An 18,007-nucleotide genomic window follows, 5' to 3' on the forward strand; every position below is an offset into this window, starting at 1 on the left:
CTGAGCTACAGTACACTCACTCCAGTCTGTCAAAATTATTTGTTGAATATCATCTCCCCCAGTCTCTGTAAGTTCCATGAGGGCAGGAGCAGTATTGGTTTTGCTCATCCTGATTGTCCACAACATACAGCGCTAGTCCTGGCACGTAAGTCTACAATCAATATTTCCTAAATGAGTGAATGATGATGGGTAAGTGATAAACAAGGATAATAATACATTCTTTGAAAAGCTGCGATGAAGACGGTAGATCTTATAGATGAAACATCCAACTTGGCACCTGGCATGGAGTAGTTGCTCAAGAAACATCAGATTATAATAATGACAACACGTAACTCCTGCCTTCAAAAGGCTCAAGTCAGCTGGGTAAAACAGACCACTGGATGAGTGTTTACAATACAGTGCATTACATGAAAAATCTAAGCGCTGGTGGAGCCTAAGGGCCTCTACCTTTGCCCAGGGAGGCTATAGTTACTAACCACAAGAGCAGATATCTCAGATCCAGCTGCTGCTAAGAGATGGATCACGTAGGAAGCCAAGAGTTTCCACTATTGACAAGCAGAGGGTTGATTACCCAAGTGGCAAGTTCTCCACCCACACCTTCAGAAAAAGCAGTCGATGTGTGACGGCAAATACGGACAGGTAGGAGGGGTACAGCTCAGGGGCCACCTGGCTTGGCTCGTAACACACACTGTGTGGACTTTGGGCAGTCCTTTCTCCCCGCTGGGTCTCAGTTTCCTTATCTGTAAGAAGAGGGAGAACACGGTACTTCTTAGATGTTTCTCCCATCCTTAGAGCAGAGGGGACATGGGTCTTTGGGGAAAAACAGCAAGTCACATGATCCTGGACTTTGCTGCTTTGTTTTAAAATTCATGGGTGTTCTTTATTCTATTCTATGGCATATCTGTGCTTGTTTTGATCTTAAAATAATGTTTTTGTTTTCCTCCCAAAGCTTGGAATCAAATTTATAGTTCAGGAAAATGTTCTACATTTATCCTGTGGCTTTGGCCTCAGGGGTACATGCACCCCAGTCTGAGAAGCCTGGAACCTGCCTGCAATAAAACGTCATCATGCTGCCATTAGTAATGACTCTGTAGATATTTAATAATGGGGAAAGAAATTTCGATGGTGTGGAGTGAGAAAGGCAAGGTTACAAAACAGTCTTCTCTCCTTGGCCTTAGAAATTAAGAAAGTATATAAAAAGGTGGAGAATCCCTGATGAAAGATGAGAGGCTAACTCAAGTGGTGCTTGGAGAGCGTGCAGCACACTGGACGCTGGGCACACAGGAAGTGTTTAATGAACATCATACACGGTAAATGGGAAGAACAGAAGACAGGTAGTAACAATAGTTCTTTGGAGGAGGGTAAGAGTAGAGTGATTTTTTTCATTGTTTACATATTATTTTTATTTTTGGCTGCATTGGGTCTTCATTGCTGTGCACAGGCTTTCTCTAGTTGCGGCGAGCGGGGCTACTCTTTGTTGCCATGCACGGGCTTCTCATTGCAGTGGCTTCTCTTGTTGAGGAGCACGGGCTTTAGGCGCGCGGGCTTCAGTAGTTGTGGTGTTCAGGCTCAGTAGTTGTGGCTCGCAGGCTCTAGAGCACAGGCTCTAGAGCGCAGATGCAGTAGTTGTGGCGCACGGGCTTAGTTGCTCCACGGCATGTGGGATCTTCCCAGACCAGGGATTGAACCTATGTCCCCTGAATTGGCAGGTAGATTCTTAATCACTGCACCACCAGAGAAGTCCCTGTTCATATATTCTAAATTTCCTCCAATAAGTAAATAGGCACATATGTATAGAGATAAATATATATGTATATACATATACATATATTTATTTGTAGTGAGGAAAAATATTTTTAAAAAGAGGGCACTGTTCCGAGTTCAGATATTATGAGGCCTGCTTAATATTCCCAGGTTCAGGACCCCGACTTTCACCTGTCACACCTAAATGGCATGTGGGGGGACTGGGAGAGATTGAGAGTGAGTGCAAGTCTCTGTGAGACCCACCCAGCCAGAGAGCAGCCACTCAGAAGACAGGCCCCCTGACATCACTTTTGCATATGAAAGATGGCAGGTTAACAGCCTGGCACCTTAAGGGGGCAGAATAAAAACTGCAGGCTGGCGGGGCCCTGTATGTACCTCTCAGAGACAAGGGTGGAAGCTGTTTTTTGTTTTTAAACCCACAGGGTACCTGGCAGCCCTGGAGGCTGGATGAATCCAACTGAGTGCCTGGTACATGCCTACCTTTCAGAGCAGGGTTGATTTAAAAGCTTTTCTGGGCAGAAATCTAACATTTCTTTACTCAGGAAGATACATCTTCTCACACACGCTATATTCTGCATGTAATTCTGGAGGGGATCCACAGTCCTCAGGTTAAGAACCCCTGATCTCAGGGGTGGGGAGCAGAGGTCTGTGATCAGGTGGTAGAAGTGGGGAGGTAGAGAACTGGGCTGATTTTAGTCTCTGCTCATTCACGTGTGAGTCTGACACACATTTATTGAGCACCAATTATATATCAATACTTTGCCAAGCACCAGGCTAGGCTCTGTGGATACAGCAGTGAACAACACAGTGCCCGCCCTCATGGACCACAGAGGTGCCTCCCTGTCTTGCTCCGGAATGAGAATGCCAGATCTCTTGGGTAGGCTCTATGCAGCTCCCACAGCGCTTGTGCGCACGCAGTTCCTTTTGCTTCTCTGTGAGGTAGACATTGGCATCATCAGCCCCGTTTTGCCGGTGAGAGGCGGCTGCTTGTGTCAAGGACTGGCTTTTCAATAGTTCACAGCAAGGTAGCTGCTTTGCCATGCACGAAGCCCTGACTCAGAGGCAGCTTGCTGACAGTGACAGAACGCTGGGCTCCTCTCGGGCCTGCTTCCTGCACGGGGTGAAAGGGATTTTCCAGGCATGGAAATCGGGCTGAGCGAGGTTCAGTGGCTTGCCCAAGTACGTGCGGACCCGAGATGCAAACCCGGGCCTTCCTGATGCCAAGCAAGCTTTCCGCTTTGCCAAACTGTTTCTCGGGAGAGGTCACTGCAGCAAAGGCAGGGAGATGATGAGAACCTGGGAGGGAGGGAGTCCCTGTGTCTGGGGATCCTTGAACCCTAACCAGCTGCATGGGGGTGGCGGTGCAGCTTTTGTGCCAAATGCCGGCTCCTCAAAGGCCGTATCTTATGAAAGGAAGGAGCACTGGAAGGCGGGAGCTCTGCATCCTGGGCCAAAGCTCTAGGGGCCCTGGGTAAGGCACGTAGGCAGATGGCCTTGAGGGGTTACCCTGGGCATGTGGAAACGCCATGATCCCTCTCCCGTCACCTGGCACCCAAATCCCACCATTCAACTCTGCAGCCATGGTGTGCCCCAGGGCTGGCCCCGCCTGAGCCCGAGAACATGGCTGTTCCTGTTGGTGACTCATCCTTGGAGCTGCCAGCCGCAGAACTGGAGCCGAAGGCTGGCTCGGCCTGTTTCTGTTTACATGAGGAGGGAGCTCTTGTCCCATTCAGCTTTTCTTCTCTTCCCAAACGTGGCCAGGAGGGGCCTCCCCACCATGCCCACATAGCCATGGGGGCGCTGACCAACAGAACATCACACTCAGCCCTGCCCGGGCTTCTAGAACCACTGATGGGCAGAACCAGACCAGCTTTGAGGGGCATCTGGTCTAGTCTGCTATTTTCTCAGATGGGGAAACTGAGGCCGAGACGGAAAGTGGCTTGCTGTAGGTCAACAGTCAGCCAAACGCAGAGCCAGGACCACTGAGGGCTAACACTTACTGAGCGCTCACCACATGCTGGTGCTGCTCTAAGTGCTTCACGTATATTAACCCATTTAATCCTCACAACAATGCTAGAAGGTACTGCTCTTACTCCCATTTTACAGATGAAGAAACTGAGGCACATGGGCGTTAAGTCACTTGGCCAAGTCAGCCAACAATAGGCAGAAGCTAAGACTAGAACCCAGGCAGCCTGCGGCCAGAGCCCATACCGTTAACCAACCCACCAGATGAGACTAGCTCAGGTGATCCGCTCTCCACACCACAGCATCTTGAAGAAATCTCCAACACTCCTGACCCTCCATGTGTTCACAAGTACAGTGTCAACTCTGTGGGAGATGGTGCTGGGCTCTACAGCCCATCACTGTGTTTGAAACCCCACCCTTAGACACGGACACTTGTTTATAGGATTACTGCTCTTACCTCACTATGGGGATGGAGGGAAGTGGAGGTGGCGGGGGGTCTGTCTGCAGACACCTGAGGGGGCTGTGCTAGGGAAGGGGGCACGTCAAGAGCTGAGAATGGGACCAGTGTGTGGATGCTCTTGGGAGGCAGATTTCCAAGTACCTCAGAGACACTATTGGTTTGGTTCCAGGCCGCTGCAATAAAGCAAATACCGCAATAAAGCAAGTCACACGAATTTTTCAGTTTCCCAGTCCATACAAAAGTTACGTCTGTACTGTACTGTAGTCTATTAAGTATGCAGTAGCATTATGTCTAAAAGAACAACGTACACATCTGAATTTAAAAAAACACTATTGGAAAAATGGTGCCGACAGACTTGCTCAACACGGGGTTGCCACAAACCTTCAGTTTGTGAAAACCGCAGTATCTGTGACGCGCAATCAAGCGAAGCGCAATAAAAGGAGGTACATCTGTAACAAGAACTACCTCTAGGACCTGGCCCTATCCAGTCAGCACTGCAGCTCTTGCTGTCCCTACAAGTGCCTTGTTTCTGGGGAGGAAGCTCCTTGGGGGGGCTCCTAGCCAAAGCTCTGGAGTCACCCAGACTTAGCTTTGAAGCCCGACTATGCCATTTACTACCTGTGTGACCTTGGGGAAGTGACTCAATCTCTCCTCTGGACAACAGATCCACTAAGCCTTGCTGGCTGGGGTCTGAGGATGCCATAAGGTAAAAAACGCCCAGTGCTTAGCCTGGTGCCTGGCACACGGTGAACACTCAGTAAACAGCAGCAGAATTTAGAGAGGAGGGGGAAGAGGGGAGGGGAGCATGAGGGACAGGCAACAGGACCTCCCTTTCCTCTGCCAGGTGAGCCCCTCAGGAGGACAGTGGGTGCCCCACCCCCACCTGGGCGGGGGCTTTGAGGCTGCCGACTGGCACCTGGGGTCGGTGGATGGAGTGGGCATGGGCTGGGGGTGGCGGAAGTGGGGCAGGTTTGCTCTGTCAGTTAATTAAATCTGAAATGCTAACAAGCTTTCAAAACAAAAGGCAACTCAAGTACTCTTTGGATGGGATATAATAAAATGGTTCTATCTGAAATTGCAAACAGCTTTGTTGCTGCAAACAAAGGCTCAGTTCTTTGTGCCTCTCTGGAGCGGAGGCCCAGAAGTACAAGGGTGAAAAGGGTCAATGAAACTCTGAGGGTGCAGCTACCCCCTCCCTCCAGCCCACGGTGAGAACTAAAATAACCAATGGAGAGGCCCTGGGCAGTGGGTACCAGAGGTCCCTAGTGCCTGAGACTTAAGCCCAAACATGTGGGGAGGGAGGGACAGAATTGGGAGAGCCGCTTGCTCCACTCTCCCATTTTACAGATGAGGAAACTGAGGTCCAGAGAGTAAGAGGCAGAATCAGGATTGGCACACATGTGTTTAACCCTCTGGTTCAGTTTTCACTCATTAAGCCAGCATGGGATGTTTCACAGGGGCTGCCTGTGGGTATCTGAAGGTCTGAGGCCTCCCTCCCTGACAGAAGGCTGGGTCCTGGTTTGGGGTTCCTTGGTGGGTCCTGGTAAATGCTCTCAGAGGTCTAGGGAAGTCCAGGGGATAGGAGGTGAGCAAGAGCCAAACAAGACCCCCCAGGGACAGATGTGCTGGCAAATTCCAACCCTCCAGGGGCTGTTGTCCTCAGTAACTGGGGAGGCTCACAACATTGGCAGTGTCAAGAGGCCTGGGTAGCAGTTCTAGCTCTGTGAGGAGTGGGCTGTGTGACCCTGGGCATCTCACTGCCTTTATGGGCCTCAGAGGCCTTCTGTAAATTCAAAGAGTGTGCCTAGGGATCTTTAAGGGCCCTTCTAGTGCTAAAGATCCACAGTTGCCTTTTTAAAAAAAACAAATCTGAGCCCCTGCTTTAGTTTCGTTCAGTGGCTTCCCCTTGTTCTTAGAATAAAGACCAAAATCCCTGCCATGGCCATCAATAAAGGCCCAGCATGCTCTGTCCCCTGCGTATCTCCCCAGCTACCACCCACACCATTTCCTCCTGGTTCTGTGTGTTCCAGATCCTCTGTTGGAACCAATCTGGGAAGTAGAAAACTCTGGAAATGCGTGCTTCTGCTCCAAAAAATTCTTACCTAGTCCTAGGAAACACATAAGCCATAAGCCGAAGCTCCCTCCTGTGCTATCTGCGGTGGGGTGGGAGGAGTGGGGCACCTACATTCCCATCACTTGGGGAAGCTGGTAGGCCGTGTCCAGGGACACACTGGGGAATACTCTGCAGCCCTTAGAAGCAAAGGATCAGAGGGCATAAGGCACCGTGGAAGGACCTCAGAAACATGGCTGAGCGAAAAGAATGAGACCGAACACAACACAATAGACACAAATTTTAAAAATATATATACACGACATATTGCCACTCATTCTGCTAGAGCACATAGAAACGCACAAAATACACCTTAAACACGTTAGAACACACAAACTGGGGGGAGAAGGGACCTGGCGGTGGGAGACAAAAGAGAAAAAATCAGTGAATGAAACCAGAGAGGGGCACTGCAGGGACCCGTGAAGAAAGCAGGGCCACAGAGGAGTATGACTGACAGCTCTGAACCTACCACCTGTCACTATCCCCTCCTCCCCGAGGTAAAAACAAAACCAGTTGAGTTGGAGGGTGGGCCAAGGTCCAATGGGGAAAGAATGAACGAGAGCAGAGGGCCCTTCATCCCGTCTGTGTCCTGGAACTGGGAGAATTACAGAGCGAGAACTTGTTCCTCCTGCCCTGGGAACGGACACCCACTGAAGGACTCATGGACTTAGTGAAACAGAGCTGCCTGTCAAGGACCCGAGTCTCCCCTTCTCTGAACTGGTTCACCAACACGACATGACGTGAGTCATTTCGTTGGCTTTCTATGGGGTGGGGGAAGGGATTCCGTGCCTTGGTGACTGTCTCCACCGATGCCCCCAAAGGATTAACCAGCCCCCATTAAGATCCCTGGGGTTGGGTCAGCCCCCGACTCTGTGCCTGCCAGGCTGACCAACCCAACCTGGAGGGAGGTGACTCACCCCAGGGGGCCCCCATGATCCCCAGCGACCACTCTTGCCTGGCGAGGATTAATAAATATTTTCCGGTGGCCAATCTTTTTTTTTTTTTGGCCACGCTGCACAGCATGCAGTTCCCCAACCAGGGATCGAACCCACACCCCTGCAGTGGAAGTGCGAAGTCTTAACCACCAGATCGCCAGGGAAGTCCCAGGTGGCCAATCTTTTAAAAATGATTTTGGAAAATATGAGGGAAAAAACCCCATAAAAGCATAAATGAACCCCAAGTCATCCATGATCCTACCACACTGAGAAAGGCACTGGTTTCCTTTAGATATATTTTCTGGTATTTTTTTCTCTCTCTGTGGGTGGATTTTTTTCCCCACCATTCTGTATACAGTTGGCTCTCTGTATCTGCGGGTTCCGCAGCTGTGGATATGGAGGGCCAACTGTACTATGCCATTTCATACAAGGGACTTGAGCATCGGTGGATTTTAGTATCCGTGGGGAATCCTGCAATTAATCCCCTGCAGATACGGAGGGACAACTGTATAGGCATATCCTGAGAATATGCCTTTTCGAATTTCAAGGATTCAACTCTTAAGCAGTATGGTAGACAGCCTCCAGGGTGCCCTAGTGTTCCCCTTTCCTGGTATTCACACCAACGTGCCAGACATGTAAGAAAAGCTTTCTTGGACCTTCTATTCCAGCCCAGCACCAGGTGAATACAGCTGAGTGAATGACCTCAGTTGAAGCCACAGGGAACAGAAGAACCCCCCAGCTGAGCCCCTCATGACCCTCTGAATCATAAACAAATAAAATGGTGGTTGTTTTAAGTCAGTAAGTTTTGAGACAGTTAGGCAGCAATAGATAAACAAAGCACATCCTGAGACTTGAAAAGAAGAAATGAGCTTAAATGGAAGGAAAGAGGTTGTTGTTTTTGTTTGTTTGTTTTTAAGGTATAAAGAAGTTCCTGGGAGTTGGGATATTTAGTCCCTGGGCCAAGTCAAGGAGAAAGGTGACAGCATCTGTCACTGCATATCTTAGTTATACAATGATGCCCATTTGTCTGAAAGGGCTTGAGCATCAACCTGGGTGGAGGCACGGGACTGAACCAGATGGCCTCTTTTTTCCAGTTGCAAAGACTCTCTTTGTAGTTTCATCATACATCCAGGCAACTCCCAGGAATGTCAGAACTGTTTCTATACAGGAAAATGGATGATTGGCCTCTCCAGCAAGTCTGGCTCCTCTTCCCATCTGACTTTGCAAGTAAACAGCACTCCTCTATGTGTCTGTGGTGGCACGTGGTGGGGAGTCATGAAAGATCCACAGACCCATATTATCCACTCCACGTCTGAAGGTCTGGCCTGGGACTTGATGCCTGGGAACATGCACAGGTTTTTTTGGTTGTTGTTTATACTCCACATCCTGGCAAAATCATCACCATCATTATTAGCTACCATTTATGGAGCACTGTGTGACAAGCATTTCACACACATCAGCTTATTTAAACCTCCCAAAATGTCTGTGAAGATCTTATTATCACCCTCATTTTGGAGTGAAGAATTTGGAGCTCAAAGTGGTCAGATTATTCACCTGAGATCAAGCTGTTGGTCAGCAGCAGAGCTGAGATTGGAACCCAGGTCTGACTGCCCCCCCCAGGACCCCAAGACCCAGCTAGATGGGCTCCTGCCTCCATATCTGTCCTGGTGTCTGAGGACAGTTAACCTCTACCATCGCTGATCAGTGAGCACCTGGGTTGGTACAGTTCTTCTCAATACAGTGGTATCGTTACGGACTACTCTCTAAATTAGGGTTCTCAGCACATCTGGATGGTGTTGTTTGCCTTTCTTTAATTTCTATCCTAAAGTCTCAAAGACAATTCATAGTACCATTGGCCATATAAACACCCCTAAATGCATTAAAAGTCCCGAATGAAAACAGAGCCATCAATTAAAGAACTAAAAGTCAGCAGCACCTAAGCTGCTGAGCGTTGATGGGCACAAGTGACATCTCAGCAATGATACTATTTCCAAGTCTGTCTTCTCTACGTTTGTCCATCTGGGCTCCTGCACCTGGTCCCAGACCATTTGAACCAGTACCAGGCACCAGATCAGGGGGCTCTGTGAGAACAAGCATTAGCAGGTGGGGGATAAGGCCCATTCTGAGGTTAACCTGTTCTTAAGATGCTTTGATAGCTGGTTCCTCAAGACATGAGCCAGGACCCTACTCATCCTTTAGGTCACAGTTTAAAGGCCACTTCTTCCAGGAAGCCTTCCCTGACTGCCCCCCCCCCACCTGCCCAAGATAACGTAATATTATTGTTGCACACTTCCACGGTACCCTGTCCTCCTGAGAGCAGGGACCAGGTCTCTCTTGCTCTTCATTGTATCATCAGTACTGGGCACAAAGTGACGTTCAATAAACGCTTGCTGAATCAATAACAGGGTCAGGTTGCCTTTTCAGTCAGCCCTTGTTGGCTTCTGGCGAAGACCTCATCCATGTCATGGTGGGATGGCTGTGAAAGCTATGGCCTGACTCTCCCTGATGACCAGGGGTAGTCACTGCATGATTAGGATAACAAAGGTTTCCTCAATACAGGCCTTCCCTTTACTTTATAAAAGACCACCCAGGATGGACAGTCGTCTCCTGCTGAGACCTAGACTTTGACCTCCTCAGAGGAGGGTCCATCTGATATCCATGACAGTACAGAGCCTAGGGCTGGGCTGGGGGTAGCCTTCAAAGAACCAGGACTTAAGGTGTGGAGAAGTCAGCTGTTCCTACCAAAGGGGCAATGACCTACTCAGGCCTTCAGTGGCTACTCACAGCCTTGCATAGACCCAGCTGATCATAACACACTTAAATCTCGGGGTGGCGGGGACTGCCATGGCTCCAACCAGCTGCCGGCTGTAGGAGGCCTTTGGGAGCACCTTGTTCCCCAAAGCAGTGTGGTCCTTAGATCTGGCCCCTGGGCTCCCTCTCCTCTGGCCATGCCACTCCCCATGGAGCAAAAGGTCCACAGGGCCCAGGAGGTGTGCCCATGCCCTGCTTTCCAGGCCATGCTCTGGTTACGAGGACTCCAGAACTCTCTGCCCGAATGGCCTGAAGCCTTCATGAATGCACGTACACCCTTCTGAGCAGGGACATGGCCTTCCCTGGGGGTATCTTTAGGTCTGAGGGGTGGCCAAGTGTCAGCTAGCAGGGTGGAGTGTGACCCATACTTGCACACACAGACTGATGTGCCCCCATGCATTCAGATGAGGGCCCTCCCAGTGCAGGACTGGGCAGGGGGTGGTGCCCCCACGAGAGGCCCCAAGGGCAGTCTGACCTTGGTCCCCGCAAACATTAGGAGCGGGCCTGCTCATGAACCTGCCCGTTGGAGACGCTGTGAGCAACATGTGGTGACGTCATGCCATCACCAGCACCTACTGTTGCCTTATTCACCTCCTTCCCCTGCCCTGTATCCCTGAGGAAGCTGCTGGTCCCAGGCTACGCCTGCACTGGTGCTATTCGGGCAGGAGCAGAGGTCCCAGCATCAGCAGGGTTGCTTGCTTTCTCGCAAATGTGAACACCTACACACAGAAGGGGAGAGAGTGTGAGTTTGAATGTTTAAATGTGTTTGGGTGACTGTGAGCAAGAAAATGAGGGAGGAAGTGAGCAAGTGAGGGGGAGTGCAAGAGAAAAGGAGGGTGAGCACGTGAAAAAGCGTGTGCGCACGCGAGACAGGAGAAACCTGTGTATGCCCGTGCACGGACCTGGAGATACACCGGTGCCCACCACAGTACCTAGGAACTGCGTGCAGTGAGGGAGGGCAGGAATGTGCCTGCTTATCTGCATGTGCAGGACAAGGGGGTGTCGTTGCAGGAAAGAATGAGACCTAAAGAGGAAACAGAGAACAAGCGTGTCCATCTCTAAAAAGCATCTCTCGCGGAAAGGGGTGGATGACAGGGTGATGGAGTTAAGAGGTCCTGGGTGTGCAAGAGGAAGAAGACTCATAGGTGCGGGAACCGCACACGCCCAGGGGACTGCGTGTGGGTATGTGCACGTGCATACGCGATCACGAGGCTGTGACAAGTGACAGCAAACACGAGTGTGTGTGCGCCTGTGTGGAACGCCTCCGGGGGTGCGAGTGAGCGTGCCTGCCCCGGGGGCAGCTGTGGGCTGCCTGCAGGTGTCGGCGATGCCTGAGGATGCTTTCACCCAGAAATCTCAATCTGGGAGGACCGGATGACCTGCTTGGCGCTGGCTAGGGTCTGGGTGACCGCGGCCCCGGGAGTGTTGGCCACGCCGCCCCCCGCCTGGCAGCTCCTGTGGGAATGAGTGAGTCACCCAGGCATGGCTGGCCCTCACTCTGCCTTGCCTCTTAGTCTTGCCCAGCGGGGAAGACAGCTGGGAGGGGGAGAGATTACTCGAGGGCTGTATTTTTACATCATCATTATGCAACTGCTTGCAGTGTCCACGGGCTCATTTTAAAGGCCCATCGCCCCAAGTCTCTGGGCCTGTATGCCTCCATCTCCTTTTATGTCCAAGGTGCAGCTTAGGTTGGTGGTTTTGGCTGACGAACACTGTGGAAGTCTACTCCTTACCAGGTTCCAGGACCACCCTATTTACAATGCCAACCATCCCCCCGCGCCCCGCACCCAGTCACCCAGTCCCGGTCCTTTCCCACCCCTCCCTTTTTGGCTTTAATTTTCTCCACAGCACTTATCACCATCTGCTATACTATATATTTTACTTATTTATTGTCTATCTTTCCCTTAATAGCAAATGCCTATGTCACTTGCCACATTCCAGGCATTGTTCGGAGCTCCATTTAATCCTCCAACAACTGTACATGGTAGTGAATGTTATTCTTGCCATTTTGTAAATGGAAGGCAGAGAGGTTAAGTAGCTTGCCCAGGATCACCCCAGTGGTAAGTGGTGGAGCTACGCCTGGGTCCAGAATGCCTGCTCTTAACTAGGGCACAACACTGTCCTGCAAGGGTGGGAAATTTTCTCAGGTTGCTTCATTGTTGAAACTCCAGTGCTTACAGAGTGCCCAACACATGGAAGTGGTCAGTGAATACTGAGTAAATGGATGAAGAAATGAGTGAATGAATGTTGCCATGGAGGATGGAATAGAGAGGTAGTTGCCTTCAAAGAGCTCACGGTCCCATGGAGGAAACAGACAAAAAGTTATTTCAATATCATATGAAGACGGCGTCATGGGTGCCTAGAAGGGCATATAACTTGCCTGGCCCCTGGCAGGCAGGCTTTCCAGAGGAAGGACACAGGTAGGGACAGGCACAGTGACATCGCCCAACTCCTCCAAACTCCTCCCTTGGGACAGACATACCTTAGTTCTTCCTGCCTCAATCCACAGGGTGACAGAAGATCAGGATGGCTCAATGGCAACAAAGAAGGCAGAATGGGGTAGTGGCCAGGAGCCTGGGCTCTGGAAGGAAACTGCCTGAAGGGACTCCTCACTCTACTAAACACTGGATGAACCTGGACAGACCCTCTAACCTCCCTGGACCTTGGTCCTTTCTTCTATGAGATGGTGATAGCAAATAATACCGACTTCCTAGGGTAGCAGAGAGGATTGCATGAGATATAGGTTGTGATATTATGATTTATCAGAAATATATAATTCGTCATTCAGATGACCAAAATACGTATCTCTCATATATATCTGGTCTTCAACCACAGTTCCTAACTCACAGCTCCCAAAGTCTTTGGAATTTCCTGAGCTACTAGAGCAGTGGGATCATATTTGGTCTCTTGTCTTTAGTTCCTGAAAATGCTTCAGGGAAGGTGACTTTTGGATCCCACCCAAGGGTGGGGGCTGGTTGCCAGGAGAACCAACAATGTGATTAGAACACTGGAACTTTCCAGTCCCAGACCCGACCTCCAGGGAGACGGGCTGGAGGTTGAATTATTCGCCAATGGCCAATGATTTAATACACGATGTTTATGTAATAAAGCCTCCAGAAACATCCCAAAGGACGGGACCTGGAGAGCTTCTGGGTGAGCACATGGAGAGGTGGGGAAAGTGGTGCTGGGAGAGGGTATGGGAGCTCCGTGCCCTTTCCCCATGCCTTGCCCTATGCATCTCTTCCATCTGGATGGTCATCTATATCCTTTAATATCCTTTTACAATAAACTGGTAATCTAGCAACTAAAATGTTTCTCTGAGTTTTGTGAGCCTTTCTAGCATGTTAATTGAACCTGAGGAGAGGGTTGTGGGAACCTCTGATATATAGCCAGTCGGTCAGAACTACAGGTAACAACCTGGGCTTGCAACTGGCGTCTGAAGTAGAGGGCAGACCTGTGGGATTGAGCCCTTTACCTGTGGAATCTGATGCTATCTCCTGGTAGACAGTGTCAGAAATGAGCTGAATTCTCAGATAACCTGCTGGTGATCCTGCACCTTTGCATACATGTGAAAGCATTTAGTACAGTGCCTGGCACAAGGTAGGCAATGTGCCAGGTCCAGTGGAGATGACCAATACTCCTCTTTGATTCTATTCTGGTTGTTGGCTTTTGGGGAGGAATGGGAGAGAAGGTTGGAATTAAACAAATCACGCTTATCACTGTAGCCTCTGCGGTGGCTTCATCTCATTTTCCAGAAGCAGCTCAAGCAGGGCAGGGACCTTGTCTGTTATACTCACCACTATATCCCTAGCATCTAGTACAGCACCTGACACATAGTACATGCTCAGTAAGTATTTGTTGAATGAATGCTTGTATGATTACATTTATTTTCCTTGTGAGGATAAATGTTCATACTGTTGTTGTTTCCATTTGCAAATAAAGGACTGGAGGACCAGCAGGTTACATGACTTGTCCATAAACACACAGCCTGTGTGCAGAACAGCCAGGCTCCAAGACCAGACCCCATGCTCTTTCCTCCACACCATGCTACTCTCTAGATTCCTATACATGGTGTCCTATTTTCTGTGGATTTTTTTTCTAGCCACTGGGGCCATCCCTGGTTGTAGAATCATCTCTGAATTCTATGACTCATATCTGAATCACAGAACTGTTTAATAGCTGAAAGGGACTTGTGCTGTCACCTCGACCTCCCACCCACTGTGGAAATTTCCTCTCCAATGTCTATCCAGACAATAGTTGAATACCTCCAGTGATAGAACACTCATTTTCTCCTGCATTATCAAGTTCAATGACTGGACTATTTTTAGAGTCAGAAAGAAAGTTCTGCATCCCGTGGGCCAACAGGCCTCTTTTAAATTTCTATGTATTGGATTTATGCCCTCTTCATAAGACACACACAGAATGAATATGTCGTCCCCTTCACAAGACAGCCTTTCAGATGTTTGCAGACAGCTCTTACATCCCTTTGGAGAAGTCTAGTCCTCAAGCTAGCTGTTTTGGGTCCCACAACGACACTGGTGCAATGGCATCCATCCTAGCCCATCTCAACGGGCTGTCCGAAGTGTTTTGAGCAATGGCACCCCCTACTGGATAAGGTGAGAATTATACTGAAGGGCTCAATGCTCAGTGGGAGGCTGGAGGAACTTCATCCGTAGATGGGGCAACTGCTCATGGGGTGAAAAAACCTTTTTTTTTTTTTTTTTTTTTTTGCAGTACAGGGCCTCTCACTGCTGCGGCCTCTCCCGTTGCGGAGCACAGGCTCCGGACGTGCAGGCTCAGCGGCCATGGCTCACGGGCCCAGCTGCTGTACGGCATGTGGGATCTTCCCGGACCGGGGCACAAACCCGTGTCCCCTGCATCGGCAGGCGGACTCTCAACCACTGTGCCACCAAGGAAGCCCCCAACCACTTATTTTAAAGAGTCATGACTTTAGAGTCACACCGAGTTGTTTTCCATGTCTGTCTTAAAGAGGGTCACTGAAGACTCGACACTCTAAGGTTCCTTGCCAATCATGAGGTTTCTGACAAGCTACAGGTTTGAGAGTTCAAAATTAGAATTCAGAATCGGTTATTTCTTAACAAAAAGGTTTGGAAAGGGAGATGTGAAAATGTGTGTAGTGTTACAGGATTATGGTGATTTTTCTTTTTCTCTTGTCTTTATTTTCTAATATTTCTACAATGGATATTTGTTATAAGGAGGAAAAGAAAACAATAAAAACTTTTATAAAAGGAAAAAACACAAAAAAGTTTCCCCCACCTTCCTTCCTTCATTCCTTCCAAGGCTGTTAATCATGACTTGGGTATTTGGCCTACAACTGGACGTGCTGCTTCTCCACGGGCAGGAATGCCTTGGTAATGTTTCTGTGGCGACAACAATGGCCCGTGGTTCAACTGTGGTCAACCAGACTCAAGCAGCACAATCTGACATTCACAGCCAGGCTTCTCCTCAGGGCTGTCAGGGATTTTCTCCACTTCGTCCACCCCACCCTTGGCTCATGGCATGGTCAGGCTGTGTTTCCTAATCTTACCTTTCGAAATCTGCCCAGCACACCACCGGCCAGTGGTCATGTCCTGATCAAGCCTGGACTCCCCGGCTCTTCACCCTTCTCTCCACCCTCCCCGCACACCCTCAGCTGCCTCTTCTTCCCTCCAGCTGAGTCTAGAGCAGCTCCAAATGGTAACAGGTCAGAAAGTCATCAGGGATTAGAAAAACAAATCCTCATTGAAACGAAGACCTACAGACCAGCTGAGTCACTCCTCTAAAGCAAATTCACAGCCACCCAGGCTTTCCTCCAGCCCCAGTGCCATCTGGAGCTCTCTCCCTCCACTTGCAGCTCTGGGGGACCTGGTGCTGGGAAGACTCACCCGGCAGCCTCTCGCTGCAGCACATGTCCAGGGCCCCTCCCTCGGAGTCATCAGCAGTGTGGTTCTCTCTCTCTCTCACTCCTGCAGCAGAATGAAAAATGTGAGATGAGGCTGTTGAGCTGGGATCAAGACAAAAAACCCTGAGCAAAGAGAAAAAGCCTTCCTTTCTTGCACTGTGTCCCTTGGAATAACCCTGCCCCATTAGGGGGACCGGAGGAAAAGACCAACCTACAGAGGGGTCAAGCTGCAGAGGCAGAAGCAGAATTTTACACGTGTCTTCCAGGTGGAATAACCACCAGCAACATCTCTAAAACCACCATCAGCACCATCATCTCTGCCACAGAAGGAGGGCTTACTACGTTCAAAGCACTTTACAAACTTTATCACACTGAATCTTCATCAGGGCCCCATGAATTAGGGATCATTCCACTGGCTCAGAGAAGTCAAGTAACCTGCCTCAGGTCACACAGCTCATTAGGGTAGAGCTGGGTACGAAATTACAGTCTAGGACTCCAGGCTCACACCTTCACTGCTGTGCCATTCTGCCTCCTAGTTCCTGTGGGTTTGAACCATGGGTGAGCAAGAGGGATCTGGGTAACATACAGTGTGTGTCCAGCTCCCCACATCTGCACATTCTCTGTGCCTCAGGCAGTAAAAAAGTGGTATGCAAAACTCTTCTCTGGGGCTTCCCTGGTGGCGCAGTGGTTGAGAGTCCGCCTGCCGATGCAGGGAACACGGGTTCGTGCCCCAGTTTGGGAAGATCCCACATGCTGCGGAGCAACTAAGCCTGTGCGCCACAACTACAGAGCCTGCGCTCTAGAGCCCGCGAACCACAACTACTGAATCCCCTGCGCCTAGAGCCCGTGCTCTGCAACAAGAGAAGCCACTGCAGTGAGAAGCCCGCGCACCGCAACGAAGACCCAACGCAGCCAAAAATAAATAAAATAAATTTAAAAAAAACAACAACTCTTCTCTGGAAATAGCTAGAAAAAGTAGCTGTATATGTACGTGAATATTCTAAATGTTCTATTTCTTTTTGAACTCAGAAAACCCTCTTTCTAGCTCATCAGGGCACCTTCCAGGACTATACTGGGGACTAGCTTTTCTCCTTTACCCAGTAAGCTGGGGAAAAGGTTGTTGGAATTAGTCAGACCCCAGACAGTGTCTGCACTTTGACATATCCTGAGGGTAATTGCGTTGCTCTCAGGGCTTCCCCTGCTTTGGGAATAGCCTGCTGTGCAGGTGTGGGCTCCAGTGGCTCTGCCTGCCCTTTGTGTCTGACCCCTGGCAGTAGCTGACTGATCCAGGGCTGGACAAACCAACTAGGCTGGGCCAATCAGATCCTCTCCTCTGCGCTTTTCAAATGCATTCTGGGGGCTGAATCACGGTAGCCACAGTGTCATGGAGAGAAGGTCCAAAAACATCTGCTGCCAAGGGTCTTGGAGCTACTTCATTCCAGCCCATCTTAAGTCTTGATTGGGCAAAATTTCTGTTAAGGCCATAAGATGCCCCAGTATCCTTCCAATAAATGCCAACATTTCAGCTCAAACCAGCGGAATTTGACTTCTGAAATTGGCAACCAGAAGAAACTTTAATACAGCCTTGCTAGCATCATACTTCCAAGAAGTTCAAGAAGTCAGCTGCCTCTCCACCCACTAGTCCTGCAATCCTGCCTCCCGGACTGGTCCTGAGGCTGATTTCAGGCCCAGCTGCACTGCAGATCGGAATCAATGAAGGGCACACAGGCCGGGTTAAGGATGGTGACCGTTTTCACTCTGACATCTTCTGCTCTCAACTGGCAATTGTTTTATTTTTTCCTCACTCCATTGGCAGGGTCTCTGAGAATCCCAAATCCCAGGGCCCAGCTCTCCTATGGAGAGAGGGCTGCTATCTTCAAGGCCCTTTTTTTTTTTTTTTTTTTGCGGTACGCAGGCCTCTCACTGTTGTGGCCTCTCCCGTTGCGGAGCACAGGCTCCAGACGCGCAGGCTCAGTGGCCATGGCTCACGGGCCCAGCCGCTCCGCGGCATGTGGGATCTTCCCGGATCGGGGCATGAACCCGTGTCCCCTGCATCGGCA

The 18,007-nt window shown here is 49.9% G+C and overlaps 1 protein-coding gene across 2 annotated transcripts in view; it reads right to left on the bottom strand.

Annotated features, from left to right (window-relative positions):
- PTPN5 (protein tyrosine phosphatase non-receptor type 5) overlaps positions 1–15,970 on the bottom strand; it is a gene marked incomplete at both ends in the record, with an annotated part of 31,979 nt that extends 16,009 nt beyond the window's left edge. The window contains one exon of one of the 2 annotated variants that reach the window (XM_079709209.1): positions 15,931–15,970. In XM_079709209.1, the coding sequence (XP_079565335.1) occupies positions 15,931–15,955 (25 nt within the window). The remainder of the gene's footprint in view (positions 1–15,930) is intronic. The other variant, XM_079709208.1, reaches the window with a different exon arrangement.
- Positions 15,971–18,007: the final 2,037 nt, after the last annotated feature.

Source organism: Hyperoodon ampullatus (genome assembly GCF_949752795.1).
Source record: "Hyperoodon ampullatus genome assembly, chromosome: 7".
Taxonomy (NCBI): domain Eukaryota; kingdom Metazoa; phylum Chordata; class Mammalia; order Artiodactyla; family Ziphiidae; genus Hyperoodon; species Hyperoodon ampullatus.